This window comes from Chrysochloris asiatica, unplaced genomic scaffold, assembly GCF_000296735.1.
Source record: "Chrysochloris asiatica unplaced genomic scaffold, ChrAsi1.0 scaffold00004, whole genome shotgun sequence".
In the NCBI taxonomy this organism is placed as follows: Eukaryota; Metazoa; Chordata; class Mammalia; order Afrosoricida; family Chrysochloridae; genus Chrysochloris; species Chrysochloris asiatica.
Window position 1 is genome coordinate 31038325 of NW_006408522.1, and position 25987 is coordinate 31064311.

Consider the following 25987-nt stretch of genomic DNA (forward strand, 5'->3'; position numbering starts at 1 on the left):
ATAACCACCATAGTCTGCCAGATCGTCCTTCATGGTAGCCTTTAATCCCCCTCCAGGAACCACACCTTTCTTCTTCTTTTTTGCTTTGCTTTGCTAAAGATGAAAAAGAGTTAATTCATGAGATTTTATCTAATTTGTATAGCAAATCTTGGAAACACCAAACACTCAAGTCCCAGAAAACTCTTGTTCTCTAAGGGAGATCCCCAACATAAGTCAACATGCGCCTATCTGTAAGCAGAAGATACGAATGGCACTCACGTTCTTTTATATTCCCACTTAAACGGTGGCTATGTGCTGTGGAGTCGGTTCCGACCCATAGCGACCCTGTGTACAGGGTTTCCGAAGCTGTAAATCTTTACAGGAGCAGAAAGCCTCATCTTTCTCCCGTGGAGCAGCTGGGAGTTTCAAACTGCTGCCCTTGCGGTTTGTAGCCCAATTCATACCAGAGCTCCGTTCCCACTTATGTGGTCGGGGTGACTTTCTTGACATTTAAGTGTCTTTCCATATTGAGAACAATAGTGTATTAGTGTATTTGTTGCTAAATGCTTTCTCAGTGTGAATACTCCACCCCACCCCCACATTAATAAAGTACATATTTCCCTGTTCAACTCATCTTACCTTTTCTTGCTTCTGTTTTTCACTGCAAAGCACAGTCAATGAATTGGTAATCTTTTTTAAGTCATCAATTTCCACTTTAAATCAAAAAACAGACAAATATATTACCACTCTAATTTATAAGCATTTTAGGGAATAAGAGGAAATATACACTTCCCCAAAAATTCTAAAAAGGAAAAAAAAAAGTTTTCCATCGTTAACTTCAGTAACTTGGAATGGCAATGAATCTTTTAAAAATATAAGACACGTAAGTATAGGACAGCTAGACTCACAAATTAGAACTCTATTTAAATAAAACAAATCTGGTGACAAAAATTTAACTTTATGATGATGACATGTAATCCCAAATATCATCAACCCAACTAAAGAAAACCAGGAATCTTCGTAGCTCACAGCGTTCCCATCCATGCCACATCCTCAACAGTCTGTGAGCGCAGCTGAAGGAAAACTGAAGAACTCTTAAACCCACACAAGACAAACCCCTTTGGTGTCTCCATTTTCTAGCACAGAAACTAGGATGAAAACAGTGGGTACTTTGGAAACCTCAGTGTATTCGCATGAGGGACTGGTAACAGGCTTATAAAAATAGGAAGCTGGAAACACACCAGTTTTTAGCTACCAAAAACTTTTCAGGAGCTTGCTCAGAGAGCACCTCCAGAAACAGGAAAATTAGTACATGTGTACAACAAAAGATCCAAGTATGAGAATATTAAGAACCCCCAATTTAGGGATAATTTCTTAAGGAAGCACAATTTCAGATTCATAACATAGGATTCTTTTCTGAATCTTAAAAACTGCAAATCGTAGCAAAACCAGTCCTTTGCACATTCATGCTGCCTCCCCTCCCCCACCCCTCTAGCTGTCACTCTCATATACCAGGCCCTGAAAAGTCTGACCCTCCTCAAGGCGTGGCACCAGTTTCGAAAGCTAGTCTCGCCCAACTTTAAAATTCAGTACACTCAGTCAGCACCAGCTCCGCAAAACACTACTTCCTAGCCTCTATCAGATACAGTAGGACAGAGTGTACAATTCCACAATTTGAAACAGAACAGACACAAACCAGAGACCAAAGTGTGGATGTGTGGAGGAATCGATACAAATAGGGTAGAGTTTCTGTTTGGGGGTAATGAAAACATCTGGAAACAGTGGTGAGTATAATGAATGTATCACTTAATTGCACTTAAGAGTTCTGGTGTGGTGCTGTGGGCTAATGTGATGGACAACAAAGTCAGCCTGAACTGCAAGGCCTGTGGTTCAAGAAGTCAGTCGCTCCTTGGAAACCCTATACAGGGTCACTATGGGTCAAAACCAACTTGATGGCAATTAACAACAAATTATACTTAAAAATGGTTAAAATGTCAAGGAGCAAATTTTATGTAACTTTGCCATTAAAAAAAAAAAAAAGGACTACATAAAAAGAACAAGCGAGTACATCATTAGCTATTGTGCTTGCAAGCCCATATGTATGGGAAGCCACTGTAAAACATAATTAACAAGACATCCTAAAACATACAGTCAACCTCACTGTGTATTTTCAGAAAAGCATTCCCAAGGTAATTACTAAATAACAAATCCTGAGTCTACCTTACAGCGTCCAAAATAGCTTCCATCCTCCTAAGTGTAGTATGTTCCTATTAAAATCTACCCAGAAAGGTTAGAAATACTTACATGAAATACACACATCCCGAACTAAGGCTTCCAAAAAGCTGGCATAATATAGTGACTTTTCATATTGTGTAATTTTATCCTTTAGTAACTTCCCAAACTCTGTGAAGTCATCTCTTGAAGATGGGTTCATAGCATCTAGTCCATAAACTGTATTATTAACACCTGTGAGATGAAGAAACAATGAAAATGTTTAAAGATTAAAAAGTTATAAACCAAATAGCTATCTTACGCAGGGTCTATTTAATTAGAATTCTTTGGGCTTCGCAGAATCCATGGGGCCTGTGAATTTGAATGAGAAACCAATTTACACCTTTATTTTTCACTTAACCTCTAACATTTCCTCTATTTTGGTAACAGAAAACAAATCACCAATAGAGATTATAGATATTTTCCTATCACATTATAGTTGTTGCCAATATCTCAAAATAATATTCACAGTCAGTACTTTTAAACTACATCACTTAATAGACCCACCCAGGAGGAGCACAGTGGCTCTGTAGGATAAAGCACTGGACTGCGAGTCAAAGGTTCGAGCCCACCAGCCACTCAAGGGGGAAAAGATGAGACTTTCTGCTTTCACAAAGATTTTAAAAGCCTCAGAAACCATATACAGGGTTCTCTAGGAGCTGGAACTGACTTAACATTTTAACAGCAACAACAACATTAGACCCACCACTGGATCTTTAGGCAGCTAAGGAAACCAAAAGATACATATATTTTTGCACAAGGATGTCAACTGGAATATTATAGAGGCATATGCATTAAGTCCTGGTGTGGCGCTGTAGAATAAGCACTTGACCACAATGTTGGTTTGAACTGCAGGGTCAGCGATTCCTTGGAAAACACTATACAGGGTGGCTATGAGTTGAAACTGACCCAACAGCTCTAACAACAAGCCTACACTTACTGCATCACAAATTCTACTAGTTCTATCTGTTTCAATATAACAGGTTTCCTTTATAACTAAAATCCTATGTATTTTATGCATTTAAAAACATTAAGAATCAGGACTGATTGTGAGGGCAAACTGCCAAAGGAGTCCATGACACAAAAGGGATGCTCTTAATCAAAGGGTTTGTCCAAGAACCACCCAGAGTAAAGGAGGAAAAAGCATAGGAAGCAAAATGCATCCTGGGAAGTATCCACTAATTCTAGAAGCTAAGTATGCGTAAACCATATGTTAAATCCCAAGAGGAAGATTCATCTGACTTAAAAGGGTTCTTCAACAGCAAGTAAATGTGTTAACAGGATCACTGTCTCAGCATTTATGAAAAACACATTAAAATGCTATTAACCCAACAATGACACTATGAATGAGTAGTATTTTTGCCTTTTTTCTATAACTTGTACCACCCTATACCAGGCTTTAGGCACACTGCATAAACCTTTCTCTTTAATACACCATGGGCAGCTTTTACCATCCTGTGAAGACAGGATGGTAAAAGACACACTACCCACAATGGTACACACAAGAACACCCACAACAACTCAAGATTGCTAGAGGCCCACTGAGAGAGACAGATTCCCATGGAAAGCAGAATGGCCACTCCAATCAGCCTGCCTTATCTGCTAAGGGAGAAGGCAGTTTGGGGAGGTTGGGAAGCAGGGTCTAGTTCTTAGATTTCAACTTTAAAGTTACGTAAATGTTTTTCACCTAACAACAAACTTAGTTAAATGAGAGAATTTCACTTACCTGGTTAGGTCTCTTACTCTACCTTTCTATGTCAAGCAGTCCCTCCCCAGGAATACTCTCAATTTATTACACATCTAGGATTCTGAACATGTCTTTTATCTCATTCACTAATCACAGCTGTAGGCATGGCACACACATAAATACAGGCATGTAAGAGACAAGGGCTCAAGTGACCTCATATGACCATAAGACGACAAAGTCAAAATGGAGTGCCCCCACCTCACCTGCAACCTGGTGTCCAATTCTTATCCAGACTTAAAAGATAACAGGACATACCTACAGTTGGTCCAATATGTAAATTTCAAAGTTACAACTGATTAAAATATTACTGAGAAAATCCAAAATATACACAAAGAGATTAAAAAGCTGCTTTCTAGTAGGGATTTCCTGTTTATGGTCATGGGAAATTTGGCACTGGTTTTGCATGATGAGTATACAATGATATTTCAACAAATTCTAATATTGAAATTAGTTGGTACCAGTTTCCGCCCTCCGCCCCCCCGCCTCCCAAAAAAAAAACTAAATTGTTTTCTGAATTTTCCTAGCCAGTAAGACTTCTAGAGTTTTTATCTGCAACTATTCACTATTTCACTGTGGTCATATCCCAAACTTACCAAAAGTTTCTTTTGCTAATTCAAGGTCTGCCTCTTCCTGTAATTTCTTTAGTCGCAGTTTGTCTGCTAGTTGTTCTTCTGGTGTTAGCACTTTAGTTTCTTCAGGTTCTTCTAACTAAAATGAGACAGACATGAAGCGAGTTTTTAAAGGGGTGCAATTATGATGGACCCCAGGACATTTCTGTGTTGTACCAATTTTTTTTTTAATGTTCATTGTTGTTAAGTGCCGTCAAGTCAGTTGTGACTCATAGAGACCCTGTATAGGGTTTCTGAGGAGTGGTTGGTGACTGTGAACCTTGAAGGTTCAAACCAACCATGTGGTCCAGTGCTTATCCTACAGCACCACACCAGGACTACAGTTTTGTTTTTTTAAATAGACCCATATAATTATAAATAACAAATTTTAATAAGTGTTATATTTCAGGTCTTCTTAATAACTTGCACTTAACAATCCTCACAGAAACTTATGAAGTGGATACTACTACTGTCCCAGTTTTACAAATAAAAACCTGAGGCACAAAGAGGTACAGTAATCTGCCCAAGGTAACACCACTGGTAATGCAGCAGAGCTAAGATTTAAACCCAGGAAAACTGGGTTTATTTCAATAACCTTTCTGTTATATTTTCAACAAGGTGAAAATACCACTCTCAATAGTACTGTAGATTAGAACAATCAAGTATTTTTGCACACGTTCTGTCAATTTGAATATCAGTCATACAGATAATGAATGCGTCCTTCAATGTCTGAACAACAGCTGGTAACATTATGTCTGCTGTGGTCCCATAAGACTTTTTCAAGCACTGAACTGCTAACTGCAATGTCAGTGGTTCAAACTCACTAGCCACTTCTCATAAACCCTATACAGAGACAATATGAGTTGCAACCGACTCACTGGCAATAGCAGCAATGGGTTTAAAGACCCTAAACACAGACTTTTGCAGCACTGGACCATACACGGCAAACAGGCAGGTGAAACAGAGGACCTGGCTCTGAATATGGGCTCTTGGGCTTTGTTTGGTGGGCAGGCCCTGTTGCTCCAGCATCTGCCAGCAGCAGCAGTGATCAGGACAACTGGACACAGGCTCCGGTAAGGTTTTAATATGGTGTCAGCTAACGTCCGATCACATACTGTCCAATTTCACAGAATCTATCAGGAGCCCTGATGTGGCACTGTGGGTTAATGCGCCAGATAGCAAAGCCGTTCCAACTGAAAGGTCAGTGGTTCAAGCTCACCAGCTAGCTCCTCGGAAACCCTAAACAGGGTCGCTATGGGTCGGAATCAACTCGATGGCACATAACAACATCCATGGATGTTAAACAACATATACCTATAATTTCAAATAATGAAAGACAACTAAATGTCCAAACTGCTTGGTCAGTAGTTCAAACCCACCAGAGTCTGTAGGAGAAAGAAAAGGCTGTCTATACCCATAAAACTTTAGTTTTAGAAACCCTATATAGAATCAGAACTGTCTCAATGGTAGTGGGTTTGTATTTGGTAAATGTTCAAACAGAACGGTTAAATTATGGTACACTCACATGACAAAATGCCAGATAGACATGGTCTTTTCACTTGTTTATATTAGACTCTACTGTAAATATTAGTACAATAACAAAGTTTAAAATACACACTCTTAGAAGCTGCTACTTATTTCTCAGTTACACTTTTCAGTTAATACTTTAGTGTATACACTTTTCTATATACTGTGAAATAATTTTCTTCAAGAATATACAAATAAATTTTAATTTTATTATGAGGAAAAATTCCTCAGTAAAACTCACTGGAAAAAAGAGTGAAGGGAATCTTTACCCTTCATGGATATTCATGCCTGTGTAGTTTGAAGATTTTGACTCAGAAGTCTACTTCTAAAACAGATATTTTACTTCTGATGGAGAAGATGTGAGAGAGAAAGAAACAAAGGGTATTTATGACAAGTTAGAAAATTTAGAAAGGGAAATTTCTCGACTTGTAGTCCTGCAGAACATCATTATTTATTTCCTGCATCAAAACCAAAACCACTGCTTGGCCTAAAATAAACTCAAATTAAGTACACTCAAATTAAGCTATTTTCATTAGGAAAAACAATATATAACAAAATAAGTCTATAACTTCAACAACCAAGAAACTAGCCAGTTAATAACAACTCCTTAGAGTTATAAGTTTCTATTGCTTGTTCCAATCATAAAAACAATACATGCAGTATATATAAATAAAAAATTTTAAATACAGTACAACCTAATACATGCAGTATATATAAATAAAAATTTTTAAATACAGTACAACCCCACATGGAGTCCTGGTGTGGTGCTGCAGGATAATGCACTGAAATGCAAGGTCAGTTTGAACCACTGACCCTGAAGTTCAAACTCACTAGCTGTTCCTCTTAAACCCTACACAGGGCCACTATGAGTCATAACTCATTCAACCTCACATGGAGGGCAATTTAGGAACATTTATCAAGACTAAAAATATGATTCACCTTTTGATCAGAAATCTCATATTTGGAGACTTAGAAATGCCACACATAATACGTTATTCACTGAACAATTTTTTATCAAGGAAAAGAATTTGAGAAAAAAAATCCAACTGTCCATGACTATGGTACACCTAAGAGAATGCAATGTTATACAGCTCTAAGAATTATTATGTTAATATATTAGCTTGCCATAATGTAGTAGCATTCATATTGTTATGATGTTACAAGATATGCCAATGGTGTTTCAAAACTGAGCAGAATCACGCCATGGTCGGCAGGTTTCAGTGGAATTTCCAGATTAAGAACACACTAGGAAGAAGGAATAGGCAATCATTTCTGAAGGAGTAGTCACTGAAAACCTTATGACCAGCAACACTGTCACATTTAGTGCTAAAAAATGAACCTCTCAGAAGGTACTCAAAATTCAACTGAGCAAACAACTGACTCCTTAAAGTAGAGTCAACCTTAATGACGTGAATGGAATAAAGCTTTCATTTGATAAAACATCAGTCATGTAGTATAACAAAATGTGCAAAGACCTTAAGTTAGATGGTAGTGGGGGGGCGGTGGTTATATGCTGTGGTGTTGCTTCCAACTCACAGCGACCCTGTATAGGGATTCTGAGGCTGTAAATCTTTACGGGAGCAGAAAGCCTCATCTTTCTCACACGGAACAGCTGGCAGTTTAAAACTGCTAACCTTGATGTTAGCAGTCCGATTCATAACCACTATGCTATGGGGCACCACTCAGAACGAGAAGAAACAGATGCAAATAACCATTAATAATCAGAACGTGTTAAGTATGAATCTAGGAACATGGGAAGTTTTCAAAAACAAAATGGAACACATAAAGACCAACATCCTGGGTGTTCATGAGCTGAAATTGTCAGATACTGGCCATTTTGAATCTGACAATAATCTGGTTACTATGTTGAGAATGACAAATTCAAGAGGAATGGTGTTACATTCATTATCATCAAAACAAATTTCAAGGTCTTGAAATTTAATATTTCTATGACACTATGGCTTAATGAACTGGACTGCAAAGTTGGTTTGAACCACAAGGTCAGAGATTCAAGCTCACCAGCCACTCCTTGAAAACTCTATACAGGGTCGCTATGGGTTGGAACCAACTTGACAACCCTTAGCAACATGATGATAGGATAATTAATATCTGTTCACGTATAAGGAAGACTGTTAATACTTATTAGTGAAACTTACAAACTAACCACCAAAGTCAATGATGAACAAATTGAATTCTTATAACCTCTACATTCTGAAATTGATTGAACTTGCAATCCAGATGCATTAATAATTACTAGTGATTGGAATGTGAACGATGGAAACAAAGAAAGGAACCATAGTTGGAAAATATGGTCTTGGTGACAGAACAATGCTGGAGACCACATGATACAATTTTGCAGGCCCAACAATGTTTTCATTGTAAACACCTTTTTTCCAACAACATAAACGGCAACTATACATTTGTACTAAAATGTATAGTTGCCGTTTATGTTGTTGGAAAAAAGGAGCTCTGGTAGCGTAGTGGTTACGAATCGGGCTGTGAACCTTAAGGTCAGCGGTTCGAAACTACCAGCCGCTCCGCGGGAGAAAGATGAGGCTTTCTACTCCCGTAAGGATTTACACCCTCGGAAACCCTGTACAGGGTCGCTATGGGTCGGAACCGACTCGACGGCACTCAACAACAACAACAATACATTTGTACTAAGGAGCTCTGGGAGTGTAGTGGTTACGAATCGGGCTGCAAACCACAAGGTCAGCAGTTCAAAACTACCAGCTGCTCCATGGGAGAAAGATGAGGCTTTCTGCTCCTGTAAAGATTTACAGCCTCGGAAACCCTGTACAGGGCGGCTACAGGTTGGAACTGACAACAACAACATACATGTGGACTTTGCTAAGATGGAATACACAGAAATCAAATTAACTACATTTGTGGGGAAAAGGTGATGGAGAAGGTCTATATCGTCAGTCAAAACAAGGCCAGAGGCAGACTGGTACAGATCATCAATTGTTCATATTCCAGTTTAGGATGAAGCTGAAGAAAATGAAAACAAGCCCAAAAGAGCCAAAATACAACCTTGAGTACATCCCACCTGAACTTAGAAAGACCATCTCAAGTACAGATTTGACTCCTTAGATACTAATGACCAAAGACCAGAATTGTGGGAAGATGACAAAAACATCATAAAGAAAGCAAACGTCATTTAAAAGACAGAAAGGAAAGATCAAAATGGATGTCAGAAGAGACTCTGAAACTTGCTCTTGAGCATACAGAAGCTAAGACAAAGTCAAAGAGCTAAACAGAAAATTTCAAAGGTCAGCTCAAGAAGAGAAAGTCAAAAGTAAGATGCTAAGGCCTAGAGTAAGAAAACCAAAAGGGGAGAAGACACTCAGCAATTCTAAAGCTGAAACAACTGAAGAAAAAAATTCAAGCCTTGAATTGTCAAATTAAAGGGACTCCTGCTGATCTAAGGTGTGACAATTTGAGCATCAAAAAGAAAACTAGTATATCTGAGTAAAATACAGAGTACATAAAAACATAAGTGTATAAATTTATTCAAAAAATAAAAAATCCTAAATCCCTTTTTTCACTGCTAGACGTTACAACATAAACCACTCCTCTGAAAACTGGTCATTAAAATCACCATTTTACAATCCATAATAAGCAGGCAGTGATCATGATGTAAAACTGAATTGTTGTTGTTAAGTGCCGTCGAGTCAGTTCCGACCCATAGCGACCCTGTACAGGGTTTAAAACTGAATTACGTGGGGAAAGATGTAATTTTATAATGGAAAGATGAGATCAGGCTGTCGTCACACCTTAACCCAGCAATCAATTTTAACATCACTAATAGGATGGAGTCCTGGTGTGGCGCTGTGGGTTAATGCACCAGATTGCAAAGCTGTTTGAACTGCAAGGTTGGTGGTTCAATCTCACCACTGCTCCTCGGAAACCGTACACAGGGCCATTATGGATAGGAACCAACTCGATGGCACTTAACAATAACAACAATTAATAGGACAAGGAGCTCTAGTAGCACAGTGGTTATGAGTTGGGCTGCTAACCTCAAGGTGAGCAGTTTGACACTACCAGCTGTTCTGTGGGAGAAAGATGAGAACTTTCTGCTCCTGTAAAGATTCACAGCTTCAGAAACCATATTCAGGGTTGCTATAAGTCAGAATTGACTCCAAGGCACATAACCACCATTACAGACATTACATAACTCCTAAGTGATTCAATATGAAGTACAAAGCATTAACTCTTACAGTATTCTGGCCAAAATTATTCATTAACTTGGATGTTTTTGATTCTGAAATTTTAGATTTCTAACATTATCAGCAGTTAAATCAATGAAGAATCAATGAGACAAAAAGAAACAGGGAATAGAAGCAAATACTATTAAATGATGATGCATGGAGGGGACTGAAATCACTGCAATGAAACACAAATAAGATAGGATGAGTGCAACACTGATGTTTGCCCATGTAAAGTATCACTCAACTCACAGTAAAAGCTTTAATAAGAATAAAACCTCTGGGCAAAAATGCAACAACAAAAAACACTGGACTGTGAACTATAAGGTTGGCAAGTAAAAAAGCCAATGAGACAAATCTAGAAGGTGGGATGTTCTATAAGAAAGAGACCAGAGACACTAGGAAACTTAGGATACATTAATAACCAAATGCAATGTATGATCCTTTTTAAATTTTATGTAACAGATGGGACAATCAGAAATATATATATAAAATGAGTATTAGATGAAACTTAAAAGTTGTTCATTATATTAGGTGTGATAACTACTTTAAATCATGTGAGAAATACCTTTAGTTTTTAAGAGATGCATAGTGAATCATTTAGAAGTGAAATGTCACTATGCTTGTTTTATATATATATATATACTTGGTTTATCTTTTTAGAGAAAAAAATAAAATATGGCAAAAGATGTTAAAATTGTTACATTTTGGTGCTATGTGTATGATTATCCTTAAGGCTATTTTGTTTTTTGAAATTTTTCTTAATAAAAACTGAAGAAAACCTAAAAGCTCTCTATGACTTAAATGTTAAAGAGCAGGGTGGAAACTGTGTGTAACAAAGAGGATTAAGAATCTATAGTTTACCCTTTGGTTGGTTGATGATGCATGGAGGGTATTATAACCATGGCAATGTAACGATATACGATAGGATGAACGTAAAACTAATGTTCTCCCATGTAAACTATCACATAATTCACAATAAAACAGTTAAGAAATATATATATATATAACTGTTTTTGACATAAAGCTATCCTTGGAAACACAAACACACACAAAATTTATGTGTGGATTAGAGGGAAAGAAAACTGGATAGACTTAAGTGATGGGTTTGTCTGTTTTAATTTTTGAAATTTAAAATTAAATACATTTTCCCCCAGGTTTATTATTTATTGTACAAATTTTCACTTGATAAGCTGATATTAGTTTCTCCAGGCATGAGAACTTAGCAGTTAAGATCCAGCTTTCAAACCTAAAGTTTTTTTTAGACCTTAATTTGAAGTATAGGACAAGCAAAGCAATGCCCTTGTATGTGGCCAATATATAATTCATTCTTCCTGTAAGCAGGTAAGAGTTGAAACATTTTTTTATACCTGTGAACTGGAACTGAGCATCAATTTCTGGACCTGTCATGATTTCAATCTTGCCAAAGCCAAATTCCACAGCCTTACCCTTCAAGATCCTTCAACTCCTCAGCCCAACCAGGAAAATAAATGCATTTTCTATTTTAAAAATAAGTACAATATTCTTCACTCTGCTCCACATAATAAAAGAATAAAATCACATACTACACGGCAGAAAAATGGACACTTTGTATTTGGCTCGGTACAGGCCAGAATCCATCATGACTACTTGAGAACGTTTTAGTGGTAAAACTTGAAATTCATTTTAGTATATAAAGCTTCTGGGTTCTGTTTGTGCAAAGAAATGTATAAATTCAGTTTGTTTGAGGATTCACCTACCTGATAGGGTCTATTCGTTTACAGTCTTCACAGAGTCCTTCAAATTGTACTATTTGCTGCCTATTATATACTATATCACTATTGATGTGAAGATTCTGTATTTTAAAAAATGAACAGTACCTGAACTAGTTACCATCAAGTCCGCCCCAATTTATTGTGACCCCACCCATGTGTATCAGAGAAGAACTCTGTTCAGAGGATTGCCAATGGCTGACAGAAATAAACTGACAGGCCTTTCTTCTGCAGTACTTCTAGCTGAACTTGAAACCCTAAACCTTTCAGTTAGCAGCTGAGCACATTAACTGTTTGCACAAGTCCAAATATTACTTACCCTCTTTTTAATTTCTTCTTGCCTTTTCTTTTGTTGCCGTTCTTTTTCTTTGATCTTCTCTGCTATTTTTTTCTTTTCTGAAACTTTTACTTCTAGAAGAAACATTTTAATCACAGTTATGACTCTTTTCCAGCTTATAGATGAGACAGGCATGATACACTTCAAGAGACCAAACCTCTCCCCAGTTCTAATTTTATTTGGTGATTTCCTGGCAAGTAAAAAAAAAATAGGCAAGTTCTAGGGCTCATCCTTCCTCTTCTCTAATCTGTTTCATAAAACCCAAATATCTCCATTCATTATTTCTCCAGCTCTTTAGACTGAATTTAGCTCACTTAACTATGATGGCACTCTTTACTCTCCTGTTCTCTACCACCCAGCATACAAAGAAAAAAGCAAGACTCAAAAAACCTAATTATGTTTGGGGGAATTGAAAATAGACACAGGGGGCGAGATTATGATATACAAAGGGCATTTGGTTTCCAAATACCCCAAATTAAAATTTATAACCATTTAGTTGGAAATTCTGGGGTGGCACTGTAGGATAAGTACTGGACTGCTAACCACAAGGGCAGTAGTTCAAACCTACAATCCGCTCCTCAAAAACTCTTAATATATAGGGTCTATATAAGTTAGAACCAATTCAATGGCAAGTAACAACCCTTTTTTCATTTGTCTTAACGTATGTACCAGGTGCTAAGATACAACTCCCAAAACGGCTCACCTGGCTTTTCTTCAGTTTCTTCTTTCTTTTCTTCATCATCATCATCCCAGTTATCCTAAAGAAAAGGACCTCCATTAATAATCTTGCCTGGTTAGTTTTCCAAATAAACTTTATTATCAAGTTGTCAAATTTTATGAAATTTGGTATTTGCATAGGGTCGCTATGAGTCAGTACCAACTCGATGGCACCTAACAACAACAAAATTAGGATTGCATGAAATTTATAAACCAATGTGGGGAAAGCTGACATCTTTATAATGATGAGCCATCCTATTCAAGAACAATGCTCCCTTTCCCATTTGTTCAAAGCTACTTTTGTGTCTTTCAAGAGTGTTTGAAATCTGTGCACTTCTCATTAGTTTTATTCCTAAATATTTACTCTTCTGTGTGGCTATTATAAATAGGATTCTTCCTATTATGATATCCTCTGATTATTTGTGTATAAGGCTACTGGGTTTTGTTTGTTAATTTTATATCCAGCTACCTTATTATATGTATTTATCATTTTCTTTTATCATGGATTCTCCAATTTTCCAAATATACTATGAAACATTTGCAAACATTTTTACTTATTCTTATGCCTCTATGATTGATTTTTATTATCTAATTGTACTGGTTAATACCTCTGGTACCATGTTAAATATCAGCAGAGAGAAAGAACATCCTTATCTTACCATCGTATTAGTGGAAAAGCCTCTTAACATTTTTCATAAAGTATCATGCCCACCCCTCACTAAATTTATATAGTAAGACTTATCAATCTTTTCTTTTATTGAATCTAGAATTTGAGACAAAGTTTTCTTACACTAAAGAATCCATACATTTTCTTCTAGAACTTACATGATTTCACTGTTTTATTCATTTTAGGGGTCCTGATCCATTTGGAGTTCTGTCTTGTGTATGGGGGTGAAATACACATATAACTTTATCTTTCTCCCAATGGCTACCCAACTGTCACAACGAGCTCTGATAGCATAGTGGTTAGGAATCAGGCTGCTAACTTCACAGTCAGCTGTTCAAAACTACCAGCTGTTCCGTGGGAGAAAGATGGGGCTTTCTGTTCCCGTAAAGGTTTACTGCCTTGAAAACCCTGTAGAGGGTTGCTATGAGTCGTAACCAACTCCACGGGCACATAACAACAACAACCACCCAAGTGTCACAGAACCTTTTATTAGAAAGCCCATAAAAAAGCTTCTCCATTAACAGTTAAAACAGAAGACAACCAAAACAAAACAGCCTCTCTTTAAAGTGACTCATAGTTGCTTTAAATCAAAAGTTGAGGGGATATTATACTTCTTACTTCCCAAATGTAAAAGGACCTATACAATTCTGGACAATGAATTTAATCTATATAATATTTAAGTCAATACTAAAGAGCAACCAAATGTCAATCAAAATCTTCATGGAACCTATTCCCCAACTGGGGCACTTCAAGGTGATTAATAGTCTTCAGAGTTACACCTGTGCATAACTCAGTCCCTGAGCAACTCCTGAGCTAAAAATAAAGTACCGATCAACCAAAAAAATGTCTAAGGCTCCAAAGAATTTGGATGGTTCAAGTCTATTATGGGAAGATACTTTTACTTCTGTATCTGAAGAGGGCTTTAATTTCAAGTCAGTCTGGCAACTGTCTCAGCAACCACTATGACACATCATTTGAAGCCAAGCCTTACGATGACATATGCAAACCATGAGTCCCCGATGCTACTCGAAGAGGGAGAGGCTGACTAATGTGCCATAACTATGACACCAAGCTTCTAGTTTTATTAATAAGATAGATCATAAACCTGAAGTATATAAACTAATCAAGAATTCTTACAGATAAAAATCTGTAACTCCGCCAAAGAAATTAAAAATCTAACATTCTAATTAAGACTATATAGCAGAGTTGCTACCAAGTCTGCAAGTAGGATGGGGAACTTTGTATATAAGTAAGGTATAAAGGTAAGGTGATTACTTTGTATATAAGTAATCACCTTACCTTGACAATTTTCACAGGTTTAAAGCAAACTAGCTTGCCATTATTTGAACATTTAAAATAGAAGAGTTAGAAACCAACTGTACTGCCTTGCTGTTTTGCTTGTGCTTAGATCAATACACCACAACACAAAAGGAAACAAAAAAAAAAAAAAAAAAAACATAAAAGTTAACTACCAGGCATTTGGACTCCTGGTGTGGCACTGTAGGAGAAGTGCTAGACTGTAAACCACAAGATTGGCAGTTCAAACCCACCAGTTGCTTCTTGGAAACTCTATACAGAATTCGCTATGATTCAGAACTGATTCCATGGCATTTAACAACAAAACAATCCAGGCATTTGTTGTTTTCACAGAATGTAAGCGGCTGGGTGTATGAGTAACAATGCTATTTAAGCAGTGCTCAGACAGGAGGACCATCTGCTTGCTTCTAACTCATACTAACCATGTATGCAAACTAAAACTGCTCCATGGGGTTTCAAGACTGTGACCTATCAGGAACGGATCACTAGGCCCAATTTCAAGGTGCCTACGAGTGGGCTCAAACAACCAGCCTTTTGACTTAACTGTTTGCACCACTCAGGAACTCCCTCTGCTAATAATAATCCAAACACCCAAACCAGTGGCCACTGATTCAATTCTAACTTAAAGTGACCCTAAGGACACAGTAGAACTTCCCATAGAAGTTCTAAGGTTGTAATCTTTATGGAAGACTGTTACATTATATCTCTCACCCGTTGACCTTTTGGTGCCACCAGGGTTCCTTCTAATAACAAGATCCCAAATCAGACCAAACCCACTGCTACTATGTCAATTTCAACTCATAGCAACCCTAGATAAGGATTCATGTAAATATTTACATAAGCAGACTGCCTCATCTTTCTCCCAAGAAGCAGTGGGCAGATTTGAACCACTGACCTTTTGGTTAGCAGTCCAATGTCTAAGCAACAAGGGCTCCTTTCTAATAACAATTGGTGGTTGTGGTTGTGTGCCACCAAGTTGATTCCAACTCAGAGTGACCCTGTACAGGGTTTCCGAGGCAGTAAATCTTTACAGGAGCAGAAAGCCTCATCTTTCTCCCATAAAGATTTGAACCACTCACCTTACAGTTAGCAGCCCAGCTCATATCCCACTACGCTACCAGAGCTGCTTCTAATAACAATGTTGTTGTTAAGTACTGACAGCTTGTTGTCCATCAGGAACTCTTAAGGAGCCCTTAGTAGTACAAAGGCTAAGTGCTCAGCTGGTAACCAAAAGGTCAACAGTTTGAACCCATCAGCCTCCACAGGAGGAAACACCTGGTGATGGGCTTCTGTAAAGACTAAAGCCTAAGAAACACTACATGGAAGTTCTCTTCTGTCATACAGGGTCACTGAGTGGAAAATGACTGGTGGCACACAACATAGTCAACCTTAATAATATTCCTCACAATAAATAATGTTTTGCCCCCATTTTACAGCTAAGGAACCTGAAGCCCACAGATAATCTCAATCTCGGTGGGTTGGTGGGTGGGAACTGTGGTGAATGGGCCAAAGTTCCTTTAAAGTGTCATAATAAACATGACTTGTCTAGGTGGTCCTGAAGTTTTAAATAATTAACATCTAAGCAAGTCCTTCCCTATGCAGGATCCCCACCAAAATCCATTCTTTCTGTTATGAGCTGCCCAGGGATCACAGGGGTTGCCATCAAAGAGAAGGATTATGCAGCATATTTTAAAAAGCTATGTCCAGCTTCAGCTGTATCAGTTATCCACCTTCAAACCTCAAATTGCCTGTGTTGGTCTGCTACTAATTACTAAAAATGAGTAATTCCATCCCAATATTCCTCATATAAAGATACAACCAAAGAACATTTTTGTTCAAAGATGATCCTCAATTCCTCTCCCAGTAAATCTGCACCCCATCCCACCAACTCCATGGCCCACCTCTAGTCCTTTCCCTAGCTTCCTCTTCAAAGCATAAATCTTATTCCAGACAGTTAAATTGCAGACAAAAGGAGATTTCCTAGAAAACCTCCACTCCACCAAAGAATGGTTTCTGCATCAGTCGTGGTTCCTATCAACAAATCATGGGAACAGTCATGATATATGCTCCTTGGTTCATAAAAAGATCATGAAAGGTAAGCCTTGCCTGTCACTTCACCCCATAATACCCACAAATGTTCCCTCAAGTTGCTACCACACTGGTACCAAGACCCTGAAGAAGGGAACATAGTGGCATCAACTAAGAGGCTATCAACACTTCTAAACAGCTATGATCAAAAAGCAGGAGGTCACATAGCTTTCTCCAAAAACTTAGATTGTTATTTCCTTAGTTATAAAATCAGCAGGTACTCAAAAATAAATAAATATAAGGTAGACTGCTACACTGGTTCAGAACAAACAAAAAAATCAACTAAATTTTCTTTAAACCCCAGGACTCTGTATATGTTGGCAATAAATTCAGATAAAATACAAAGGATTCCTAGAAAAACATCTAAAACTAATACAAAATGGTATTGTTGTTACTATCAAGTCAGTTCTGACTTACAGCAACCCTGTATAGGGTTTCTGAGCAACTGGTGGATTTGAACTGCCAACCTTGTGGTTCATGTCTAGTGCTGATTCTTCAGCTCCACACCAGATGTCCAGGCTTACTGGTTAGATAGGAACCCCAACTCTATAGTCACTGGTAACTCTTAGGGTCTGCAACAGAACTTACCCTATGACATAATTATCAGTCAAGCAATATATAGGTGCATAGGGAGGACAACACTACTGCCATACACACACCATAGAATGGTCAATCAAAACGACAGCATGTAGCCTCAACGGCTTGATAATCAGAACTCGACTAGAGGAAGATAAGAAAACAATTTTTGATAAAGGAAATGAATATAAATTGATACAATTTGATGAACTTGACCTATACTTACGGATGTGGTGGTGGTGGTGGTGTGCTGTGGAGTCGGTTCCGACTCACAGCAACCCTATACAGGGTTTCCAAGGCTGTATATCTTCATGGGAGCAGAAAGCCTTTAACTTTCCCCCACAGAACCACTAGTAGTTTCACACTGCTGACCCTGAGGTTAGCAGTCTGATTCGTAACCACTACGCTACTAGAGGATGTGTTGTTGTTGTTGTTAAGTGCCGTTGAGTCGTGTCCGACCCATAGCGACCCTGTACAGGGTTTCCGAGGGTGTAAATATTTACGGGAGTAGAAAGCCTGATCTTTCTCCCGCGGAGCAGCTGGTAGTTTTGAACCGCTGACCTTAAGGTTCGCAGCCCGATTCGTAACCACTACGCTACCAGAGCTCCTTAGCTCAGAATACCAACAGAAAGGGAAGGAGTCTTCACATTAAGTGTCACTTCTATCCCCTCTGTATACAGAGTAAATAAGTGTGGGCAACTTACACATTGGCTATCTAAAATGAGGTGGCAATATAGGCATGAAGTGACTGGCTTACAAGTTTTCAAGAGGGAGTTTAGTTTTAAAGTGTGTGGGGGAAGACAGAGTCCCCACTGAATAGTTTTCATCTTGTCTAGACAGGTCTGGTGAAAAGAGATGGGGATAAGATTCTTATAATTCAATAGTGAATAATTGTTATGATGACTAATTGTGATTGTCACAACTGTAAAGGTAGAAGTTTTGTAACAAAAACGGGAGAGTCGTTAATCTTACAGTCCAGAAACAGAGGACCTACAGACCATCAAGGGAGAAGAGCATAAGCGGAATGCGTGACTCTATCCAGAGAAACAGCAACACCAAAGATGGCAGAAGAGATGAGGGCATGGAGAGAAAGAGAAGCTGAGGACTCTAGACTCATGGAAAGAGAGGGACTGAGTGCTGGCGGCCAGGAAGCATGCTTGCTGAATGTGCCCTTTGATTGTTTAAATTATTATATATTCCTAATTGTGTTTGTGTACATCTCCCCATCCCACCCCACACCCCCACCCCCAAAAAAGAAAGAAAAACAGAGGGAATGGAAGCAAATACTGTTGAATGATAATGCACAGAGGAGATTGTAACGACTGCAATGAAACGATGGTATAAAGCTGATGGGACAGCCAAGGACAAAGTTCAGAAAGATTGGGAAAGAGGAGGAAAAGAAATAAGAAAACAAGAATCACAGGAAGGATGTAGGATAAGTGATATTACATTAAGAGGATTATCATCACTGAAATGAAGTGTGTGATTAGTTGAATGTAAAACTGATGATCTATAAACCATCACTTAATTCACACATACACACACACATACGCAAAAAATACTACCAAATTTGGGGCCGTGGTGTGGCGCTGTAAGGTCAGAGGTTCAACCCCGCCAGCCACTTCTCCTCTAAAGCCCTACACGGGGTCACAATGAGTTGGGAGTGGACTTAACAACAAATCTCTTCAAAGAGACTCACTCCAAAGAGCCCTAAATGGCTATTTGGTTCAAGCAACTACCTATCAACTTCCTGTTAAAACCCTAACCAAATTATTTTTGGTAGCCAATATACTCTTCCAACTATATTATCTAACGCATTTCCAAAAGCATCACCTAGAGGTTGCTCTCTTAAAATAACTAGCTTTGTTAAACTAGGGGTTGCTTATAAACTACTTGCTTATCTAACTCTTGCCCTGTAAATACACATCTACCATCTTTTGCACTTCTCTAAAAATCTGGCTACTTTTCACATTTAAAACCTGTCTCCCAAATGAACTTGAATATTGAATAGTATTAAAATCAAGACAGAAAAATTTTAAACCATGTTTTCTTTTTACTTCTCACAATGCAGCCAGCAGTTGGCAGGTTCTGTCATCTTATAACATACAGCTGCAGAATATCACATGCAATGAGCGAACACATTTAGGGCTAAAAATGCTTTCCAGCTTAAGCAAGGTGTATTTATAGATCATCAAATAGAAGTAGCTTTAAAAAAAGTACTGAACTCTTCTGCCCCATAGTTATAGCCCATTAAAACTTAAAACTTCCTTTTCCCTCCTCCCCTTTTTCATGTAACTTGATTTAGGTAAAACATACTTTCCTTTTTGCTGATGGTTATATAATTAACCCAATCACTACAAGCTAAAGGTTTCAAATGGTGGAGCTTCTACTGGTCTTCCAATTCCTAGTCTTCTGATGGCGGACTACACTGTGACTACAGAGGTAGTGGTGTAGGTCCAAGTACCCCCAGTCACTGTTTTCTTGAAGGAACCACAGTGCCAGATTCCCACAGCTCATCTCTTCACTTTGGTTTTACCGCAGATGAAGCAAATGTACTTGGCATGTTGGTTGATTTCAATTTTCGTCACCATTTTCCTGACGGAGGTGCCATGTTGTTGTTGTTGTAGGTGCTGAATCACTTACAATTCATAGTGACCCTATGCACAACAGAACAAAACAATGCCTGGTCCTGTACTATCCTCACAATTGTTGCCATGCTCAAGCCCATTGCTACTGCCACTGTGCCAATCCATATTTTGAGTGCCTTCCAACCTGAAGGGCTCATCTTCTGGCACTATATCTAACAATATGCTACTTAAAAGGTTTTCAGTGGCTAGCCATTCAGAAGTAGTCCGTCTCACCTTCTTCCTAGTCTGTCTTAGTCTGGAGGCTTCCCTGAAACTTGTCCACCATGGGAGATCCTGCTGGTATTTGAAACGTCACTGGTATAGCTTCCGGCATCACAGCAACACACAAATCTCTGAAGTACAACAAACTGACAGATGAGTGATACAAGGAGACACCATGTTGTTGTTAAGTGCTGTGGAGCTGGTTCAACTCATCGACCCTGTATAGGGTTTCCAAAGAGCAGATGGTAAGCTTGAATCGCCAATCTTGCAGTTCAAACCGACTTTGTGGTCCAGCACATTAACCCATAGTGCCACACCAGGACTCCGAAGACACCATAACGGGTCCCATATTTACTGATGATTACAACCTTCTTGGTGCCTTTAGCTATCTCGTCATAATCTAGTGCCAAGCCCAGCGAGGTAAAACAATCTCTTGCAGAAGAGTCTTTTACTGGTGTTCTGTAAGATGGACAGACCTGCTCTGATAGGGCTCAGAACTCTGAAATAAATACCTGGCAAAGCTAGACTTCCCAGCAAAGTTGAGTTTTTAAAAGAAGTTCAAATGTTCTTCTGTCATCTCAGAAGTATGTTGGTCTGTGGAAGCCAAGGTACCTGCTTTAGTAAACGCTACTCCATTTAATTCATTAAATTTTTAACATCCTATTATGGCTCAGCATAAAGCTGAGTTCCATGTACTCAATGCCTACCTGTCTCATATTCAATATTGTTATCAATTAATTCTACTTTAAATTCCTGGATAAATGTATATATCAAACTCAAAACACTGAACACTAAACAAATGGCTTATTCTTTTCAATGGTGCAGCATGAAAAACAAGATAAACATTTTTCAGTGACAACTATGCTTTCTAATCCAAAACTTGCTAATTTATAAAAATTATCAGGAGATTGAACTGTGATTTGAGATTAAAAAAATAATGCAGTTAGAAGAAAAGAAGAATAGTGGGGATACAATGGATATAAGATTGGCCATAGGTTTATTAAATTTTTCATAACAAAAAGTTAAATACATACTCTCTTTAGGATAGCCCTTTCTTTAAAATATAGAACCCTTTCTTCAAAAGTAAGGATCCTTGTTGGCCCTGTGGATTAGGTATTGGGCTGCCAACCACAAGGTGGGCAGTATAAACCTACCAGCCACTCTTCAGGAACAAGATGAGGGAGGCTGTCTGCTCCAGGAAAGATTTACAATCTTGGAAACCCTACAGGATCACAATGACTTGAATCAACTCAATGGCAGCGGTTTTGGTTTTGTTTTTCTTCAGAACTACTGTTTCTAATGCCTGAAATATATTCTTACTCTGATAAATTTAAACTATTAATTGGGAAAGGATTCTAATAGAAAGATGAGAAAGCAGTTGAGGCAGGTAGTTTTCAACTTAGGATGTCTTTTTAAGAAATTCTAAATAAGGTTATAGAAGCAAATGCCTGAAATGGTTCAACACAGCCCAGACAAGTTTCCTCAAAACAAACTCTACACCCTGTGAATAAATCTAACTTCTAATCTGTTTTACTGAAATGCTGGAAATAAAAGCTGTGTTGTCTGTTTGCTAAGGGTAGGTCTAAGTATTCACTGCCCTCTCAGTCAACGCACTCTACACATCATTTCAGCAAAGAGACTTATGCCAAGCAAACCGCTCTTCTCATGGTCTCTGCACAACACCTGGATAGTAAGAAAAGAAAAAGCAAGCCAGTGTGCGGAAAACTATCCTCACTAGCTCTCACCTTAACTAAGAAGAAGCAAAACCCTCTTCCCCAGGAATATTAACAGTTCTACAGTTGCACCTAAATTCATTTCTGCCACTGCCGCTCAGTATTATGAAAAGTCAAGGGCAGCAAAATATTATGTCTATTGTAAGTAATAAAATACCATAACAAAGACCTGTTTTGCTTTCTTTTTTCAGAATGCTATAAATGATATTAAGTCTATATTCTCAATGACTATATGTGAACATAAGGAGCTCTGGTAGCATAGCGGTCGAGCAGGGCTGCTAACCTGAAGGTCAACTAGTTCGAAACTACCAGCAGTTCCACAGGAGAAAAATGAGGCTTCCTGTTCCCGTAAAGATTTACAGCCTTGGAAACCATATACAGGGTCGCTATGAGTCTGAACCGACTCCATGGCACACCACCACCACCATATGTGAACTTAAATGAATGTTTCCACATATCTTGCTTTTAAAGACTTTAAAAAAAAATTATTTATGTACCATATCATTTCAGGACAGTAACTTATTCAACCTCATTAGCCTCGTTAATTTACACAAGAAGTTAAAACACATAGTTAGTTGTCAAGTGAAAGGTTAGAGATCTGGTCTTAGGCAGAAAGATGTGGCAGTCTGTTTCCATAACTGTTGTTGTGAAGTGCTGTCAAGTCGGTTTCAACTCACAGCTACCTATATAGGGTTTCCAAGGAGCAGCGGGCAAGTTTGAACTGCCAACCTTGCAGTTCAAACTAAACCTTGTGGTCCAATGCTTATCCTACAGCGCCACACCAGAACCTCCCTATAGGGCTCCCAAGACTGTCATCTTTACAGGAACAAGGGCAGACTGCCACATCTTTCTCCCACAGAATGGCTGGTGGGTTTATACAGCAAGTCTGGCCTTTTAGTTAGCAGCCAAGTGCTTAACACCAGGGGCTCGTTACAACTTGTGAATCTCCAATAGGAGTTTTAAGAGATCAACATTAAACTAGTCAGAAGCAACACCATTTAGATTCCATAACCCCAAGTAGGCAACTTCATGATACTGCATCAGTTCAGATTAGTCTATTCAAATATCATTTTCTGGGATTTATTTTATAACTTCTCTAATCTTTTCTTCTCATTTGCTAACTTAGTTCCAATTTTCACAACATATGTAAACTACATCCAGTAGACACAGATAAGATAAAGGACAATTCTGAACTAAATGCTCCAGGCTCAAAATGTACAAACTGCTATAATGTAGGGAGATTATTAATAGCTAGTATTTTACAATGAGACTGATTACACTATCCCCCTTGTCTATACAACATGGAAATGAAGTCTCTAAGCACCTTCAGTCAATAATGTTGTTGTTAAGTGCCATGGAGTTGATTCCGACTCTTAGTAACCCTGTATAGTTTCCTAGGAGCAGCTGGTAGGTGTAAACTGCTGACCCTACAGCGCCACACCAGAAGTGCTTCAGTCAGTAACAGTGGGGATGGTTACTGGCGTAGAGTCCATTCTACACACAGCGCGACCCTGCATAGAGTTTCTGAAGCTAAAATCTTTAAGGGAGCACAAAGTCTCATCTTTCTCTAACAGACAGCTGGTAATTTCGAACTGCTGACCCTGAGATTAGCAGCCCGACTTGTAACCACTATGGTGCCAGAGCGCCTTAGTCAATAATAGTACTTGTTTACTAACGCTAATGTGTGCAAATCTCACACCATCCCAGAACCTCAGACTGTTCAGGGCCACACACAATATCAGATTTGGGAGAAGAGAATGCTGTTAAATTCACAGCGATTATTTAGCTTTAAATTTCCAATCCGAACAGAAAGATTTATGTAGTTATCAGTATATGCCTAAAGATAGAAATTAGGAGCATAAAACATTCACTAAATTAATAAAAAACCTGAAAAACCATTTCATACAAAACTTTTATCTGCATGCTCTAACAAGATTCGGAGAAGCTTGCTAAGGGTTTGCGGGTCTTAACGTTCTGGACTTGAGACTTTTGTTGCTGTTAAGTAACATAGAGTCAATTCTGACTCATTGAGAACCTATATAAGGTTTCCAAGGAGCAGCCAGTGGGCTTGACCTGCCGAACTTGCAGTTAGCATTATCCTACAGCGCCATACTTCAGTTGTGGTTGTTAAAGTGCTGTCGTGTCAGTTCCGACCCACAGCGACCCTGTATATGGTTTCCAAGGAGCAGCTACTTTAAAAAAAAGAGGAAAAAAAAAGCCTCCTGTAATTTCCAAGGCAAATACGCCCAGGGCTGTTTTCAAAAGCACTGGCCCCTCTTCTACCCCAAGCGCCAAATATTCAATATTTCATCTTTCATTAAATATTTCATTAAATATTTCAAACTTTCATTAAGAGTCAAAGTTGTTGTTAAGTGTCGTCGAGTCGGTCCCGACCCACAGCTACCCTCTATAGGGATTTCCGAGGACCAGCTGGTAAGCTTGAACTGCTGACCTTACAGTTCAAACGGCTTTGCAGTCTGGCGCATTAACCCACAGCGCCACACAAGGACTCCTAAGAGTCAGTACGTATGAGGAATAAAACAACTCATCCTGTCACCTCTCCATTATTTAGGTCGCTGTGTGGACTAATCAGGTTTCTGGCTACCAGTTGCTAGGTATCTTAGCACTCAATTCATTCTTTTTACCACAGGGTGGGAGAAGGAAAAGCTAAACTTATTAGACTTCACTGTTTCCATTCGTCTTTGAAATTAATGTACAATATTTCACTCATGTAACAGTTTCAATAAACTCCCTTTTATTGAAAAGCAGCCTTTCCATATGGGATAAACCCTGGGGGTCAATCCTCAACTTTGCTTCATCCCCACAAGCGCCTACAGACAGCGAAGCTTGCACGTGGGCAGGCCGGGAACTGCTGTCATCTCCCGTAGCCGGTGGGCGAGTGGGATCCAGACCCGAGCACGGGCACTCAAAATAGGGCCGCCGCTCCGCAAAAGAGGCTGCGAGGCCACGTTGCCGTCTCCGGTCCATATGGCCGACGAACAGAAGGAAGAGAAGGCACCTTCGAGCCCTACGCTCGCTCCCGGACTCATGACCCACAGGCCCGGGCGGCGCCCCTGGGCCGAGTCCGCCCGCCCGCCCGTCCGCCCGTTGGCAGGCAACCGCGCTCGCGACAGTGCCAACCCACCTCCGGCGCCCCGGCCCGCACCCACCTTGACGTCTTCGTCCTCGTCCTCGCCTTCCCAGCGGTCCCCGCCGGCAGTGCCGCCGCCCCCCACCTTCCGCACCGGGTCCTCCACGGAGAACGTGTCCGCGTCTACGGAAGAGAGCGAGCCGCGTTAGTGCTTGTCTCGGCGTGGGGTCAGCGCCGGCGCTGATGTGGCCCAGAACCTGCCCCCGGAACTTTTCCTCACCCCAGGAATCTGAGTCCCCCGCAGCTGCCGCCGCCATCTCGGGCCGGGTGTGAGCGTGTGCGAAGGGGATGTAAGCGAGGAGTTAGCGGGGCGGAGGTGAGTCACTGGATTTGCTCTCGATGGCCGACGCGGGGCAGGCTGGGACCGTGGCTGACTGTGATCTGAAGCCGAGGCACCGCCCCCTCTGGCGGCCTCCGGGGCGACGCAAGCGCGCGCGGGCGGGAGGGGGCGTGGAACA

General features: G+C 39.5%; 1 protein-coding gene across 1 annotated transcript in view; it reads right to left on the bottom strand.

The window, feature by feature from the left end:
• Positions 1 to 25786, bottom strand: part of EIF3J (eukaryotic translation initiation factor 3, subunit J) — a 27698-nt gene extending 1912 nt beyond the window's left edge. Inside the window, exons 1-8 of the mRNA XM_006831878.1 lie at positions 25750 to 25786; positions 25549 to 25652; positions 13135 to 13189; positions 12414 to 12505; positions 4591 to 4705; positions 2284 to 2445; positions 619 to 692; positions 6 to 93 (exon numbers count right to left, since the gene is read on the bottom strand). Of these exons, the coding sequence (XP_006831941.1) occupies positions 6 to 93; positions 619 to 692; positions 2284 to 2445; positions 4591 to 4705; positions 12414 to 12505; positions 13135 to 13189; positions 25549 to 25652; positions 25750 to 25786 (727 nt within the window). The remainder of the gene's footprint in view (positions 1 to 5; positions 94 to 618; positions 693 to 2283; positions 2446 to 4590; positions 4706 to 12413; positions 12506 to 13134; positions 13190 to 25548; positions 25653 to 25749) is intronic.
• Between the last annotated feature and the right edge of the window lie 201 nt (positions 25787 to 25987).